The following is a 17,006-nucleotide window of genomic DNA, read 5'->3' on the forward strand; positions in this document are numbered from 1 at the left end:
CTTGACTTACCTGGACTACAGTGGAGTGTGCTTGTTACAATATATATATATATATATATATGGGAATCACGGACCAATGAGAGGTAGAACACAAGCCATTCTCACCTTTATTACAGAAGCAAGTCATTGCTAAAAGAAGTTCAATAACCTATGTAGTATATAGGTGTCATAAGTGTGTGTACATACTGTATGTGTTAAAGAGATAGGCATAACAGCTTTAGCTGCACATACTCTTAGTAAAGATTTCTTGGCTGCTGAAATAGAGCCAGGGAAGACAGATAATATTTAGGTTTTGAGGTTAGGATGATTGTCGAGGAAAAGACATTGCTATAGGTCCAGATCACCTTATTCCAGAAAGGCTTCATTAGGGGGCATGCCCACAGTATGTGGGTCAATGTATACGCCTGTCGTGTACACCACCAGCAAAGAATTGACAGACGTAAAAAAGGAGTTGTTGGTAGATATTTAATGCAGTTTGTGAAGTGATCTAAAACAAATTTCAAGTGTACTGTCATTTGAAATGTTTTTATTTCCTTTTTTTCCGCTGTCTGTTTTTTTTATTTTTTCTGTGAATAAAACATAACATTTTGAGGCTAATGAGGGTCTGTATTTTTTTTTTTTTTTTAGCACAGTACAGGTCCCAGATAGTTGAAATAAGCTTCCCTAACCTTCAGCATACATTTAAAAGGCCTTTGCACCCTTAAAACACACCTTAAAGTGTATTTCCATTTTGCAGTCATATTTGGAAAAACAGGTTTGTTATGTGTTCCTTTTCACACAGCATATTGAAAAATCATGTTTAAAAAAAATACTTCTTACCAATTAGATATTTTGCTGCAGCAGGCAACATGGCTGAATTCAGGTTTTGCTGAACGCCTTCACAGTGATCTGTCCTTATAGAAAGACTTAAGACTGAAATTGAAGGCTTGTATTTCTCTCACCAACTTTATTAACATACAATGGAGAAGCCAGGATTGTAATCCCTTAACCCCTCGCAGACCCTGCCAACCTTACAAAGAATGAAAAGCCAAGTAGAAATTTAAACCCTTAAAAAGCAAAGAAACCCTTACCCAAATAAAAGCAATTTAAATTGCAAGGAGCATTTTTTAAATATTTGTTTTAGCTTATGCTATGTGAATGGGAACATGTAACAAATATAAAATAGGTGTTCTCCCACTTTGGTTGAAAAAGTGGATATACATTTTAATATTGCCCTTCCTATTGACTCCAATGCATTTTGCCAAAAAGAGAAATTTTGAAGAAATCACCTGACTTTCGCCAAATTGTTGGGTAATGAAATCTCTAATATTTGTTTATTCCTACACATCAGGGTTCTCACTTCTGTTGTATCTTGTAGTCTGATACATCTGGGCCAGGCAGAGGCAAGAGAGGTCACTCTGCACTGCCTGGCTGTGTCCTGCACTGTGAAGGAGCAAGCTGTCAAACTGACAGCTGAGTCCTGCAGATTACACTGGGTGTGGCTTTCCCAATGTAATCACTAGAACTCTGCTGTCAGTGTGACTAGGAGTGGTAGCATTGGACACATCACACAGCTCTGCCAGTTACATTGTGAAAGTCCAGTCCTGCTCTTTGTTAATGTATGAATGAAGTCTACAGTTGTAGCCTTCATTCATAAATTAGTGTTATGTGTAAGTTGTATAAAAAAAATATATATATTTATTTTTATTAACTAATATTGCAGCCCCTTGACCCAGATTTGTATTAATTCAACTATTTTGGTGTTTTTTTTTAATACTTTTAAAAAGGTAAACTTTTTTTCCTGGAGCATCTCGGTAGCATACCATGGGTTAAGATCCGCCCCTCTTAACCCACAGGACACGTGATAAATTAAGGCTCCTCCGAGCCCTACTCATTCTTTTTTTCTGTCCTCGCCATGGGACCGTGATCTCCTGCTGGAGTATGTTTTTTTTTTCTTTCCCCCTCAGGGAAGCACTTAGCTGCCGTTTTTTCGCAGCTTTCCGAACAGGGTCAGTCTCCCCTGTGCCGAGGACCCTGCTACATGGCTTTAAACAAGCCTGTTCCCAGGATGAGCAAGTTGCTCCAACGTGGAAACCGTGGCAGCCTTTCCTATCCACCTTAGGGCCGCGCGCCCCTCACTCTCCAGCGCTGTCTGTACGTGATCGCGGCTCTCGCGTATGCGCACTAGCGTCGTCCATTTCCAAGATCGCGCCCGCGGCTTCCAAATCGTTCTGTGCATGCGTTCTTCGCATGCAAGTCTTTTGAGCAGTCCCTGTCTGCTCAAAAGATTCACGGATTCATCACAGTAGCATCGGCTGTCGCCTCCAACGAACGCCGGATGAAATCCTGCGGGGCCTCTGCTCAGTCTGATCTGCTCAGTAAGTTCTTCTTTCTTTTTATGTCTTTTTTAATTGGTTTATTCAAAATGCGTTTTATGTACCGTTCCTTAGCCCATATTATTTTCCCTACTTATTCATTAGGGATGGCTGAAAAGGCTGCCACAAGAGACCCTTCCCCCCCTCATAGGTAAGGGTATGGTAAGTGTGAGCCTTTAAAGAGACGGTGTGTTGGGTTGTTTTTTTCATAACAATTGTTGTGATTTCAGTCCTCCTCACGAAGAGCATTGGAGACATTCCTCAAGATTGCCCTGGTCACCCAGACGTTACAGATCCAGAGGCAGAAGTGGATCAAGGCGGGAGCATAGAGTCGGTTTCTCACCACTCACACCACCACCATCATCCTGCACACAAGGCCTGCTGGGTATGCGGCAATCAGGCACTCCCAGACAAGTTGGTCTGCCAATCCTGCCTCACCAATGCCACCAGGGACGCACCTACCCCGCCTGCCACTCCAATGTCACTCCTTATGCAGTCATTCAAAGACTGTCGCCGTGATGGTGGCCAGTATAACCAGCTGGATGGGCCATCCAAATCTCAGCGACCTACTGAGCCCACAGAGGCTGACACGCACTCAGAGATGTCAGACGCAGAGGAACCTCCCTGCCGGCTTTGATTTCAGCCTGGTGGAACCGTTCATTGCGGCGGTTAAGGAGGCGATTGACTGGGAGGACCCAGTTGTGGAGCCAGCGAAGGTGAGATGCTACTTTTCACATTTAAAGAAATCCACGGCCGCCTTTCCCTACATGGGGGGCACAGATAAAGGAACTTATTATGGAGGAATGGAAACGGGCTGAGAAGGCTTCAAACGTTAACAATCGCATGGCAAAGTTGTATCCTCTTATGGAAGATAAAGCACCCAAGCTCAACTCTCCTCCACTGGTGGATGATTACATTGCCCATGGAGGATGCAGTTTCTTTTAAAGAACCACTTGATCGCTAAGCGGATCTGGATATGAAAAAAGCATATCTGACTTCAGGAAATGCGTGTCGCCCGGCTATCACACTGACTTCTATTTCTCGAGCCATTTCCACGTGGACCGGCAATATTGAGCAGGCGCTCAATTCCGACGTCGGGAGAACATCATTCTCGCTCTACAGGAAATTCGACTTGCTGGCGACTTTACCAGGGAAGCGGCAATTGACATCATCCGATGTACTGCCAGATCGATGCTTGCTACAATTACCGCCAGGAGAGCACTCTGGCTGAGGCCATGGGTGGTGGATTCGGCGTCGAAGACCAGCTGGTGTCTCATTCTGTTTGAGGGTTCAAATCTCTTTGGACCAAAGCTTGATGCGGCAATATCCAAGGTGACTGGGGGTAAATCTGGTCTCCTTCCACAGGATAGAAGTAAAAAACGTCCGTGGTTCAACCCCAATAGAAGACCTGCCACGGAGCCCGCTGGGGACGCTTGATCATACCGACCGGGTAGAGAGTTTATGAGAGGCTGGAGAAGCACTCAATCTTCCCTTCTGAGTTTCCAAGGCCGCCACACCGTCCGGGTCTCAGCGGCCCAAAAAAATCCTTTTGACGGTCAGCGGGTCTCCACAGGTCGCGTGGGAGCACGTCTTTAGTCTTTCATCCCCAGCATGGCAAGACGTTGTCCAGGATCCATGGGTGTTGTCAACTGTGTCCCTGGGTCACAGGTGGTCTTTCAAAAGGAGAACGCCAGCAAGCAGATTCATACCATCCATCATCAGGACCAGATGCCCACAATTTTGCAGAGTACATCCTCACATTACTCGAGAAGGGCCCAATCACAGAGGTTCCTCTAAGGGAACGTTACTCAGGATTCTACTCGCCCATATTTTTGGTCAAGAAGAAAACGGGCGACTTACGTCCCGTACTAGATTTGAAGGACCTCAACAGGTGTATACGGGTGTCCTCCTTCTGAATGGAATCCCTTCAGTCGATTCTGCCCTCCATTCGTCTCCAGGATTGGATGACCCGAGTGGATCTTTCGGCTTCCACGTGCCCGTACATGCCAGTTTCCAGAAGCACCTGCACTTTGCCATCATGGGAGCACACTTCCAGTTCGTGTGCCTTCCATTCGGCATTTCCACGGCTCCTCGTACCTTCACCAAGAGGAGACATCTCTCTGGGACTTGACTCTCAAAACCACCTTCCTTCTGGCCATTACATCGGCGAGACGTGTTTCCGAGCTGCACGCTCTTACTGTCACAGAACCATTTTGCACGTTCTTCCCTGACAGGGTCATTCTGAGAACTCACCCTTCCTTCCAAAGGTTACCTCCTCGTTCCTTCTCGATCCAGAAATCATTCTCCCAACTCTTATGGATGATGGAGGTGCGCCACATGCACTTGATGTATCCATCACTCTACAGGCATATATTGGTGCAACGCAACCGTTTCGTCTGGTGGATAATCTCCTCGTCATCCCCTGGGGATGCAAAAAGGGTTGCGCAGCCTATGTGCGCACTATAGCAGCGTGGTTGGTGAAAGTCTTCAGAAAGGCATACTCCAATCGGGGTGTTCATCCACCTGAGGAGATAAGGGCGCATTCCATGAGGGCGCATGGCAGCTTCCTGTGCAGCATACGCAAAGGTTTCCGCTGAGACGATCTGCAGAGCAGCTTCCTCCAGGAATACGTTCTCCAACCATTATAGAGTGGACCCAGCACTCCTTACCACTGTGAATTTTGGGAGGAGCACACATTTAGCTGAACCCTAAACTGGTATTATCATAGGGTATTTTACGCACACTTTTTCCTTCTAATTCAAGCATTAATTTAGAATATCATCTGGCCATATCCAAGTCCCCCTGGATTGCTGTCACCTTGAGTAAGTGTACAGCTAAATCACTTCGCTAAGAGAAGATGGACATATTGTGCAAGGTGGAGGGGGGGGGTAACCTGCAAGGGGAAAATCATATCACTTGGGAATGCTATGTCTGGAGCAGTGGGAACAGGACTGAAGCACAGGGCCTTTGACTGATATCTTGCACTGGGGCTCAGATGTGCCAAATATGCCACTTCCTGGCAATCTGTGTAGAATGTGAAGTGTACCACTAAAACTTAGCTCTTTGCCACATGCTTGTACTCTTTAATACATGAAGGAAGGAAGAAAAATAAATAAGGAAAGATTGAGTTATGTTAAGTCAGGTGAAGTGCAGGAGGTCTAGTAAGGAAATAAGAAGCCCTTCCAGCTGCTACTTAAGACTCATTGCTATATATAATTCTTGGAGATAATACTATGAAAAAAAAAAGAATTATAGAGCTCTGGACAAGAGCTATAATAAATGTATTTAAAGTGTAAAATTAAAGTACACATTCATGCATATACCTGGATTGTAAGCTGCTTTGACAGAAGGGATCCAATTGCATTACACATGGAGCCAAAGAAGCTATAAATATTCCAAAATACTGATTCCTCATGTTTGGATTTTCTCTTGCATCGTAAGTAGAAATTCCTGAAATTAAATGAAATATAAGGACCAGTTAGCTGTGTTATAGAGGTTCTTGGCTGAAACCCTACAGCAGGGGTCCGGAAATAGCGGACCGCAGTCCGGATCTGGACTGAACAGCAGGTCTATCCAGACCGTGATCGCCGACTAGGTTATAGCTGGCTGACAGTGGATGTGCCAGTGTTGAGTCGAGGTGGCCAACCCGTGAAGCCACGCCTTTGTAGATTTTGACGAGATGGCACTAGTGCACGTGCACCAGCATCACAGTTTTTGCAAGTCCTCGTTGACTTCTGCACTTGCCATATGTACACCTGTGGGGCTTTGAAATTGTCATAGAGTTCTCCAACTCCGGTGGGTGCTTGTGGCATCGGGTGCCCGCGCAGGTGCACTGCCGAAGATTGATGAGCTTGATACTTCTCTTGCATGGCTGCGCAGGCGCACTGACGGGAGTTGGAGGTTTCGACAAGTTGGAGAATTCGATAGAACACCGGCCTATGAGGCTGGCACATCCACAGCCAGCCATAACCCACTGCATGTCCACATTCCTCCTCAGTCATTGGCTGCTAGGACCGCAGCGTTCCTAGCACCCAATGACGTCAGCTTTGTTTCCCACCCAGCATTGAGGGAGAATGGAAAAGTATCGTCCTCCATCCTCCCTTGTAGCCTGAAGTCTGCCCCGGCTCATCCCATTCCCGCCTACTTCCTACTCCTATCCCCGCCTCTCATCTCTACCTGCTCCATACCAAATTAATGTTGCAGCAGCATTTTAAAGGGGCACTCTCGGGGCAACCAGTGTAAGGGGGCACACTGATGGGGACAATTACTTGTTAGTTGCCCTCATCAGAGTGCCCCCTTACATTAGCTGCCCCCATCAGAGTGCCTTCTTATATTAGTTACTGCCATCTGAGTGCCCGCTTACATTAAATTTAAAAATAAGGGGGGCACTCTGATAGGGACAAGCAATGTAAAGGGGCTCTCTGATGGGGGCAAGCAATGCAAGGTGAACTCAGATGGGGATAACTAATTATTATTATATTTGGGTCCCTATCAGAGTGCCCCCTTACATTTCTTGTCCCCATCAGGGTGCCCCCTTATACTTGGTGTCCCCATAAGACTGCTCCCTTTTTTTGTATTTAAGGTAAGGGGGCATCTAATATAAAAGGGCATGCTGATGGGGACAACTGATGTAAAGAGTCGCTCTGATGGGGACAACCGATGTAAGGGGGTCACTCTGATGGGGACAACCGATGTAAGGGGGTCACTCTGATGGGGACAACCGATGTAAGGGGGTCACTCTGATGGGGACAACCGATGTAAGGGGGCACCCTGATGGGGACAACTGATATAAGGGGGCACTCTGATGGGGACAACTGATGTAAGGGGGTCACTGATGGGGACAACTGATGTAAGGGGGTTACTCTGATGGGGACAGCTGATGTAAGGGGGTCACTCTGATGGGGACAACTGATGTAAGGGGGACACGCTGATGGGGACAACTGATGTAAGGATGTCACTCTGATGTGGACAACTGATGTAAGGGGGACACGCTGATGGGGACAACTGATGTAAGGGGGACTCTGATGGATGCTGCACTTTTTTCAGTGAAGCCAGCTCTAACAAAACAAAAAAAAGTGTGATGCGCTGGGATAGATGCATCAGCACTGTGTCTGGGAAAACACACCAGTAGCTGTGTGTTGCAGTGCAGCCGCTGGTGTGAATGCAGCCTAGATGTAAGGGTGCTTTCTGATGGGGATAACTGATGTAAGGGGGGGCACGCTGATGGGGACAACTGATGTAAGGGGGACACGCTGATTGGGGACAACTGATGTAAGGGGGACAACGCTGATGGGGACAACTGATGTAAGGGGGACACGCTGATGGGGACAACTGATGTAAGGGGGACACGCTGATGGGGACAACTGATGTAAGGGGCACTCTGATGGATGCTGCACTTTTTTCAGTGAAGCCAGCTCTAACAAAAAAAAAAGTGTGATGCGCTGGGATGGATGCATCAGCACTGTGTCTGGGAAAACACACCAGTAGCTGTGTGTTGCAGTGAAGCCGCTGGTGTGAATGCAGCCTAGATGACGGATCGCGGTGCAGACACAGATAGTGACATTTCTATCTAGACCGCAATTTGGACCTGTGCGTGAAGAAAATGTTGGTCACTGGACCTCCTTAAACTTGAATTAATTAATCCCTGCCCTACAGCATCAGAACCCCCCTCCGCATGACCAACTCCATAAAGTACTTAATATTCTGCTTATACACCCCTCTCCTTGAACCCTCCCTATATGGCAGAGGACTGAAAGATGAAGAGAAGTCCAGGAACAGAGTATTCTGTACCTTATGCAGTGAGTCATGTTGGAGGGCATGGGTGTTTAGTATATGGGGTCCTGCACTCTGTAACTGCTACACAATAATTGATTACAGTAAAATGACAGTTCTCTTAAAATGGGAGATAGAGAAAGAGAGCGCAAAGATTTGTACTCTAGCCGCTTTAGATTTTATCACCCATCTACAGAGCAAAAAGAAAATATAAATTTGTAACATTAGCCACAATTATTGCAATGTATAAAAAGGACCCACTCACACCTATATGTTGGTGCACTACAGTGCCATTAGTTTTTAAAGCCACAATAACACATGGTAATGCACACCAGTGCATTGTTGTATGCTGCGTTACATAAAATAGTGCATTTGCCTTTTTTGGTGCATTAGGCAACCGATTATAAATGGACAGCCTTATAGCAACACACATTAACAAGCGTGTGTTACTGCTCCCCAACAGTGTAGAGCCAGCCTCTTTTTTTTATTTTTTAAAGCAAAACTCCAGTTTAAAATAAAACAAAACACTATTGAATTAAACTCATAAGACCATAATTGTCAGATACATCTGCCTAAAGGGAACACTGAATTTTTACATTTCTAAAAAGGAGTGCACACATTTGGCCTTCAGCCATAGCTACTCTCAGGAATCCAGTTGTTTGCACAAGCAAAGGAAGGAAAGCAAAAGCCAGTGTGCGTTTTATTACACTTGTATGATGTGGAGCAGCTTTTTACAGTATTATAACAAGTGTTTACTTAGCAGTGTGACTGCGCCTGGGTAAAGCACATACTCCAGGACATTGTCACACACCATACTACTTCACTACTATGTAAAGCAACTTCCACTAAGCATGCTGAATACATCTACGGTAGCACCCTACGAGTTAATTACTTTCCTTCAGAAGGGTGCAGCTAGTAAAACATGTAACCCTTTGTTAACATCGGTCTCAGATAAAAATCAACGTATTACAAATGTAAAAGAAAAAAGGGGAAGGAATACATTTACTATGGAGCAGTTAGGCTTACAGGTAGCCTATCCTACGTGCTGGGATTGCTACTGACAGTAGTTATTACATTTCAGATTTCTAAGTCTAATCAGTCATCCATTGTTAACAAAGCAGAGGAACATTTGCTATCCTATTAAAATGAATAAATAAAAGGACATTCTTGCATTACAGGGAGAATGACGTGGACCAGAACAAGCAGGACAGCAGCCACAAACCAAACGACACACAGATTTTTTCATCGGCGAAGCAGGTGATCAGGTATTCCAAATTCCACAGTCCCGTGCCACGATCTTCCTGTCCAGTGAGATTTCTGGCCCCATCCATGGGTAAAAGGGCTTTGTACCTTATAACAGGTCACCTTGGAGATAGGCCACAGAGCATCTTGTCCACGTAGAGCCAGTAGCATAGGAAACTGTTATCAGCACAATACCTGGATGGCTGATAAGTGTGCTTGCTACCTGTACGAGGATTTGTTACATTATCTACAGTCTCTGTGCAGTGAGCACTATCTGTGTCTGCTTCCTTCTGGAAAATGCAGGTGATGTGTTCTTTAAATGCTCTGCAGAACTAGACTTAATACACAATCACACCTAACTGCTTCAGGCAGCAAGCCCTGCCCAGAAAGCCTGGTCAAGCAGGAAGTCTGTGTAACCCTGTGCTATTTTACCTGATTCCATTTTCCACGCCTATCACAAACAGACCTGAACTGAAATATTCAATTGTTATACCTCTCTGTTCTACCTTCAACTGCCCACAGTGGTATAATACATACGAACACTCTTATTTAAAGAGCCTGTGCTTAAGGAAATATATACATTTTCATTGCTCACCTCTTCTAAAGACAAGATTTTTCTGACTGTCATGCCGATCCTATGGTTTCCATACTTTTAAGTCACAAAGCAAGAGCAAGTATGCAGGTAAGACGTTCTTGCCCCATCTTTTCTTGGTGCGTGCTTGTTCTGGTTAAAAGCCAGAAACTACCAGGTGACTAGCAATGGCAGCTTGCAAATTTGTCTCATTAAACAGTGTACCACAAGGGGAGACTAATAGGTGTATTTAGGAAACAGTGTAATGAGCAAAGTGCAGTACTGCTGCAACCAATCACAACTTGCTTTACTGTTATCACACAAGTGCAAAGTAGATTCTGATTTGTTCAAAGGGCTGTTTATATCTAAAATGATCCAACAATCCAGTTCAGTGATTATTATACTGTTGTCCTACACCTACATTTGAAAAGGAAATAAAAATCAGAATTTTCAGGCACGAAGAGACATTCAGACTTAATAAAGAATTCCTGTTTTTAAGTTAATTAACCCATAACAACCAATTAGGATACATTTTGCACTGGTCTGACTTCACCACCCTAAATTCTGATTGGTTGCTTCAGAATGTTACACTTACAGTGTTATTAAAGTCAAAAGGTTTTAAGTGTTTTCAAATGCAAATTACATCACTTACCATGGATGCTGCTCCTTGATGTTTAAAAGTTTTAGTTTCCTGCAGAATCTACTGGTCCTCATATCCTGTTTTAGGGTGGTTCCCTTCCTTTGCAGGGTTCTATAGAGCCACCCTTGTGTGTGCTAGCAAGCTGTGTGTGTCCCTACAAACACACAGGCTGTTGATTTGAAAGATGAGACTCCTCTGACAAGTCTCCTGCACTGACAGGTTGCTCAGGGGTAAGGCTTCCATCATGAGGATCTTTCAAAAGATGGTAAAGAAGGACTTCCCCGATTTCAGAGGCAGGTTTCTGAGCCACCGAGTCAAGGACAACCTGGTCGTCGGTGCCAAAGGAATCAGTGTGTCCCGAGACTTTCGTTACTTGTCGCACGATAGCGCAATGTTGCATTGTAGAGATAAGTCAGTGAAACATGTCAAAAGGAACTGCCTCAAAGAAGGCTATAATCAGACCAAGGGCTCTTATGCAAAAGTGGAGAGTCAGACAACTCCCTATATTGGAGAGCTAGAAACTGAGATTCTGAGAGTCCAAAGTTTTTCCTGTGGAAGAAACACTCTGGCCGGAGCTATGTCCAGAACTAGCCACAGATACTCCAAATGGTGAGTCGTCTCCAGCCACAATTGCTGAAGGATCCATCCAAACCACTATAATATTCAGACAAAGCCACATTGTCTGCCAGAAAGTCTCCCTGGTAAAAGGGAGGTGGTGTTAGACCTGATGGATTCAATGCAATATTTGTGTGCAAAAATTAAAACTTTCAGAGCTTTGAGATTCAAGATGGGGAGGACGCCGCCTTTGGGTTTGGGAATGGTGAACAGGCTAGAGTAAAATCCATAAAACCATTCTGCCACAGAAACTGGAGCAACACCTTGGCCCAGAAGACCCAATAGCTCTGCTAATTTATGCAGCGACACTGGAAGGTTGAAGGGAAGAAAACGAGGTGGCAGGCACCACAACTATTTAAATAATATGTAAAACAATTTGTAGCTCTGGGATGCCACCTCCTGCAGCCAAGCGACTGAGATGCAAGCTGCCCAACTGTCTTCAAGGGGCAGCAAACATCCCACCACTCTGTAAAGTGAAGACGCACCTTCATGCCGAAAGCTTGTGTGAGAATTTGACAGACTTGGAATGCCATCCTTACTGGGAGCCAAGCTTGGGGGGGTCTCAACTTGAGAGGACATGGGAGGGGATAAACAAAAAGGAAACAGTTAAAAAAGGGAGAAAACATTGGAGTCTAAACCTTAGGATTCTTCCACAAGAGAAAGATGGGTGCTCTTGTCACCAGTACTGTCCTTGAAAGAGGTATCACGAGTAGATCCAAAGATACATTTTACCTCCTAAGATTATGTGGATCTGATGCTTCTTGGACATTATTCCAGCACTTTAACCAAAGTGCCCCACACATGTGTACAGGCATGAGCACTATGGGAGAGATCTAGAAAGCTCCAGCAAACAATCACAACTGAAATTTAAAAAGGTATTGCCTTTTGCTCCACACGTTCTATAATCAAGGGATCAACCGCAACAGTGATATCAGTGGTGAAATGCACCAATACCATTGTTTCCAGACTGAATACGAGTACCAATACTTTTCCTTAAGTACTCGCCAATACCAATTACCGATACCTTAATTTTTTTTTGTGTGTGTGTCATGTGAGTTTTTTAAAAACAATACAGACTAATGATTTTAGGACAGTGGTGGAGTGCCAGGGCCCAGTGGTGGCTCTGCCACCGGACTCCAGGCTGTAGAGGGACTACAAATCCCAGTAATACATTTTATAGCAATGCAGAATACCACCAGCTATAGAGCTTTTGCTCCCTCATCAACTGCTCCCACGCTCGCCTCCAGGACTTCTCTAGAGTCTCTCCCATCGTCTAGAACTCCTTACCGCAACCTGTCCGTCTATCTCCTACTCTGACTGCCTTTAGGCTATCCCTAAAGGCTCATTTCTTCAGGGAAGCCTATCCCACCTCAACCTAACCACTGAACCATCACTTTCTCGAACAATTCATCCCCACACAGCTACCTCCTCATGTATCACTTGCCCCTCCCTTTTAGTTTGTAATCCCTCAGGGGCAGGGCCCTCCTTACCATCTTGTCTTGAATTGTATTGTAATGTCTTCCTTATATTGTAAAGCGCTGTGCAAATTGTTGACACTATATAAATCCTGTATAATAATAATACTAATATAGGACTACAAATCCTAGCAATACAGAATGACACCGGCTATAGAGGGATTAAATCCCAGCAATACATTATAAAGCAATGCAGAATAATATGAAGCTATATACTAGACATGAGCACCGGCAAAAAATCTGTTTCGTTTCGGATTTTGCATTATTTCGTTTATCGGGTTCGAAATTCAATTAGTTTCTGGATTCTGACTAAATTCGTTAGCTGTAGTCTGGACGAAACTTCGTTTGTTGAACGAAATTTCGTTGCAGCAAAGTGACAATAGAATTTTTTTTTTTTTGTCTGCAGAAGAGAAAAAAAAAAAAAGCGTGAGGTTCCCCCAATTCATACCAGACCCTTTAGGGAATGTTATTCGTGAGCTCCCGGATGCCATTCGGGTCTGTGAGCCGAGGTGTCATATGAAAAGTATTATGACACCTCGGCTCACAGACCCGAATGGCATTCGGGAGTTCCCGAATGCTATGTAGTATTTGACAGCTGAGAAAGTCAAATGGGCGGAGCGAGCCGAGACGTCACGGCTCACTCCACCCATCTGTTTACATTCGAGTAGGAATGTAATTTTGCTGCGAGCGGTCGGACTTTTTTTATTGCGGCGAGTGTCGTGCATCGTGATTGATGCTGGATTACATCGATGGAGCAATTTTTTTTTCTTTTTAAGTAAAGGAATAGTCAAAAATTGTCTGTTTTTTTTTCTTCAATGATCAAATGAATCAAAAGTCTGGACTTTTTAATAACTATTTTATTTAACCCTTTAGTGAATGGGTAGGGGTACAAGTACCCCTTATTCACAACCACCGAGTCAGGGTTGTGGAGAAGAGGCCCTCGGCATGTGGACAACTTCCCCATGCCGAGGGTACGTGGCCTGGTAAGGCGCAGGGAGGGGGGGGGGCGCTCGATCGCCCCCCCTTCCTTCCCTGCCAGTGCTCGGATCAATGGTCTGGCAGGAATGTTAGGGGGGACCCCACAATTTTTAGGGCTTAAAATTCCTACCAGACCTAGAGGGCCTGGTATGGATTTTGGGGGAGACCCCACCTGCTTTTTTTTTGTTTTAACTTGGGGTGGGGTCCCTCCTAACATTCCTACCAGACCTAAAGGTTCTGGTATGAATTGGGGGGGGGGGGGACCTCACTTTTTTTTTTTCTTCTGCAGACTTTTTTTTTTAATGTCACTTTGCTGCAACGAAATTTCATCCAAACGTCTCCGTCTGAATTTCGTTTCGGAACGATACAAATCGCACATGTCTATATACTACATGTATTGCTCCGGGGTGGGATGTGCTGGGTCTATGGTGGGCTGTTCATGGTGTTAGCAGGGCTGTGTGGCCTCTCACCAGGGTCATGCGGGGTGTTAGGAGGGCCACATGGCATCTCACCAAGGCTGTGCGGCGTCTTACCAGGGGTCCAGAGGTGGGTGATGGGAATTCAAAGTAAGGGGAAGATGTGCGGCCGGTACTGTAAGCAGCACCGCGAGGTCCCCCAGAAGGCTGCCTTGAGGTTCCCAGCAAGCACAGGACCTTACAGCAGCAGTTTGTTTCAAAATTTAAAGTGCCAATATCGACGCATAGTATCGGGACATTTTCACGAGTACAAGTATACCCAGTATCAGTGCATCCCTACTTTAAAGATTACAGAAAGAGTAGCAATGTAAAGCCAGAGCCAGTATGGGTTAAAGGGTAAGGGAGCAAGCACAGAAATCTAGAGAGGCCTTCCAAACCCTTATTGCTATGGTCCTTGTGCACCCTCTACTGGTATGGAAGCCACTTTGTTGAAGCGGGACACTGCCAGATCCACAGTGGTAATGGACCATGTTTGTACAAAATCCTTCCCAAAAAAGCTACAAGGCTAATACGCGCTTGGGGGTGGGTGCAAACAGTTTTTTCAGGGTGCTTCCAATCTCCAAAAGAGAAAGCGTTGGAGAAGCAGGTGCAGTGGGAATGTTTTTGTGGCCTTAGGAGCTTTAAAGGACTCATAACTAGAAACGGCACTGGTAGAAACATCATGCTGATCCTCTAGCTTCAGAGGGGTGCGCTCCACATCGATAATTTGGGAGTAACACTCTGGCAATCATGGCACGCTGGCAATTGTGACAGAAGGTAGGTCACAAATGTGGGTAGCACGCTGCATGGGCAACAGGCAATATTGACAATGCATGGACAGAGCCAAAGAGGACTCGGATGACGGAGTAGACTTTAGGAGCAGAAAGTAACATGATTTTATACTGTAGACATCAGAGCTGCAAGCAGCCAGTAGAGTGTGAGTTGGGGGACTGTCCCACCATGTATAGAATCAGATATGTTGTGGTAAGGCATGTAAAGTACTCACAAAACCTGGACAGCTGGTTGCAGGTCTCTGCTACTATGAAAACACACTAACAGCATGGATAAACAAATCTGCTGCTATGTACATTTTATCAACAGCAATGCCGGCCGCTGGAGCCCAAGCCTGAGAGAAGTCGTGGCTGTTAGCTGGAGATTTTGGACCAATTCTGTGGGGTACCCAGGTATGCTGAGATAAGGAGTGCAGAAAGTCTCCATCAACCCCACTGTAGGTGAATTCTGAGTCTGCAGCCGAGTTTCATCTAGCATACATTCAGATAAATGACAGCTAAAAAGAATTAAATAGCATTCAAGAAGCATTTCATAAGCCTACTCTAACACAGTAACATTGTACAATGGAACTGCACCCAATCAGGATGCTCAGATACTGTCACTTGACAGTACTTGACCTTTCCTGATTAGCTGCAGTTCCAGAGCATTAATGAGTCACTTACTGAATTATCGGGCCGCTGCAGTTGCATTTCAGCTGTCATTTACCTAAATGAATGCTAGATGAGGCATGGCTTCAGACTCAGAATCCAGTCAGCTGCTGTTTTGTTGTAGAGATTGCAGCCAAATTTGAGAAAACCCCACTAAGTTTATGCGTTCCTTTTCACACAGCAAACCTAAAAATAATTTTTTTTTAAATCTTACCTTTTAGATATCTCTGTGGAGCAGGCTTTCGACAAACTGCAAGCCTCTCTGTAGAAAGACAGGAAATTGGCTTTCCCCTATATAAAGGCTGGGGACACCCTGAGCATTCTCTCATGAACAGAAACTGCAACTAGATGTTGAACTTTTCATTCGAGCAGAAAGTGTTCAAGTCTAGTTTACAACTCATAATTAGATCTGCCAGCACTGTACAGACAAGGATAATTATGGTGATCTCCTCAGCCTCCCCCTTCCATAGGAACATTCAGATTAGAGGACAAAACTAAAATCCGAAAACAATATATAGCCAGCATTTTTTTCTTCAAGTTACACCATGTGATAGAGAACACAACAAAATATAATGTAGGTGTTATCCCACTTTGGCTGCAAAAGTGCAAAGTTTCACATACCCTATTTTCAACACAATTTCCTTCAATTTTGTTTTTGCAGCTGCGACTGGCCATCAAGTGGCACTACTCGGTTTACTGTTAACCTGTAATCCCAAATCCTTCTCCCAGCTCAGTTTTATTCTATTTAAAGTTTAAAGCTATATTTTTACTACAACTGGTATAGGGCCTTACATTTTTAACACTGAATATTACATGTCAGCACCCCACGTTGCATCCTTCTGTAATGTTCCTATCTTGCGGACTTTATTATTTTACAAAAGTTTGTGTCATTGGTAAATACGAACATTACCATTTAATTTCCACAGATCATTTTAAATAGATGGTACAGCACAACAATACGACACCAAGATCAAGGATTGTAATTTGACAATAGGACACCAAGATCAATGATGTGCAGCGACTCAGAGTAAATAAATCAAGAATGATATGTAGAAGGGGTCAGCTGCTAACTCACCAGCTGTTTGCTATGGCCTACAACATGTCATTGTACGTTATAACATCTCAAGGCCATCTTCACGTGCTGTACAGAGATTGTGATGGGTGCTACTTGTAAATCTGAGGTAGATAAAACTTACTGCAAGAATGTCTTTAAAATCTGAAAGCTATACAGGGCAAACCAAACACATGGGTAGAGTATTGCACGCAATAAGATAAACGTAGCTTGCAAGACTTCCAATGCTTCTTTTTTTAAATTTGTCATATAGAGATTGCAAGTTGTTACAGTGCTGTAGATTGCTGGGACATAAACCTGTCAGCTTTTTATTACTGTGCCCATTTGAGATTTCTTTTGATTGAGATTACTTGATCTTAACAAGTGAAACACTTTCTAAATAAATACTACATC

At 44.5% G+C, this 17,006-nt stretch overlaps 1 protein-coding gene across 1 annotated transcript in view; it reads right to left on the minus strand.

Annotated features, from left to right (window-relative positions):
* The window catches only part of TMEM44 (transmembrane protein 44), a 42,820-nt gene extending 33,202 nt beyond the window's left edge, over nucleotides 1-9,618 (minus strand). The window contains exons 1-2 of the mRNA XM_018567019.1: nucleotides 9,303-9,618; nucleotides 5,678-5,804 (exon numbers count right to left, since the gene is read on the minus strand). Of these exons, the coding sequence (XP_018422521.1) occupies nucleotides 5,678-5,804; nucleotides 9,303-9,457 (282 nt within the window). The 5' untranslated portion in view covers nucleotides 9,458-9,618. The remainder of the gene's footprint in view (nucleotides 1-5,677; nucleotides 5,805-9,302) is intronic.
* Nucleotides 9,619-17,006: the final 7,388 nt, after the last annotated feature.

The sequence above is a fragment of the Nanorana parkeri genome, unplaced genomic scaffold (genome assembly GCF_000935625.1).
Source record: "Nanorana parkeri isolate BGI_ZX_2015 unplaced genomic scaffold, ASM93562v1 scaffold29, whole genome shotgun sequence".
NCBI classification, from domain to species: Eukaryota; Metazoa; Chordata; class Amphibia; order Anura; family Dicroglossidae; genus Nanorana; species Nanorana parkeri.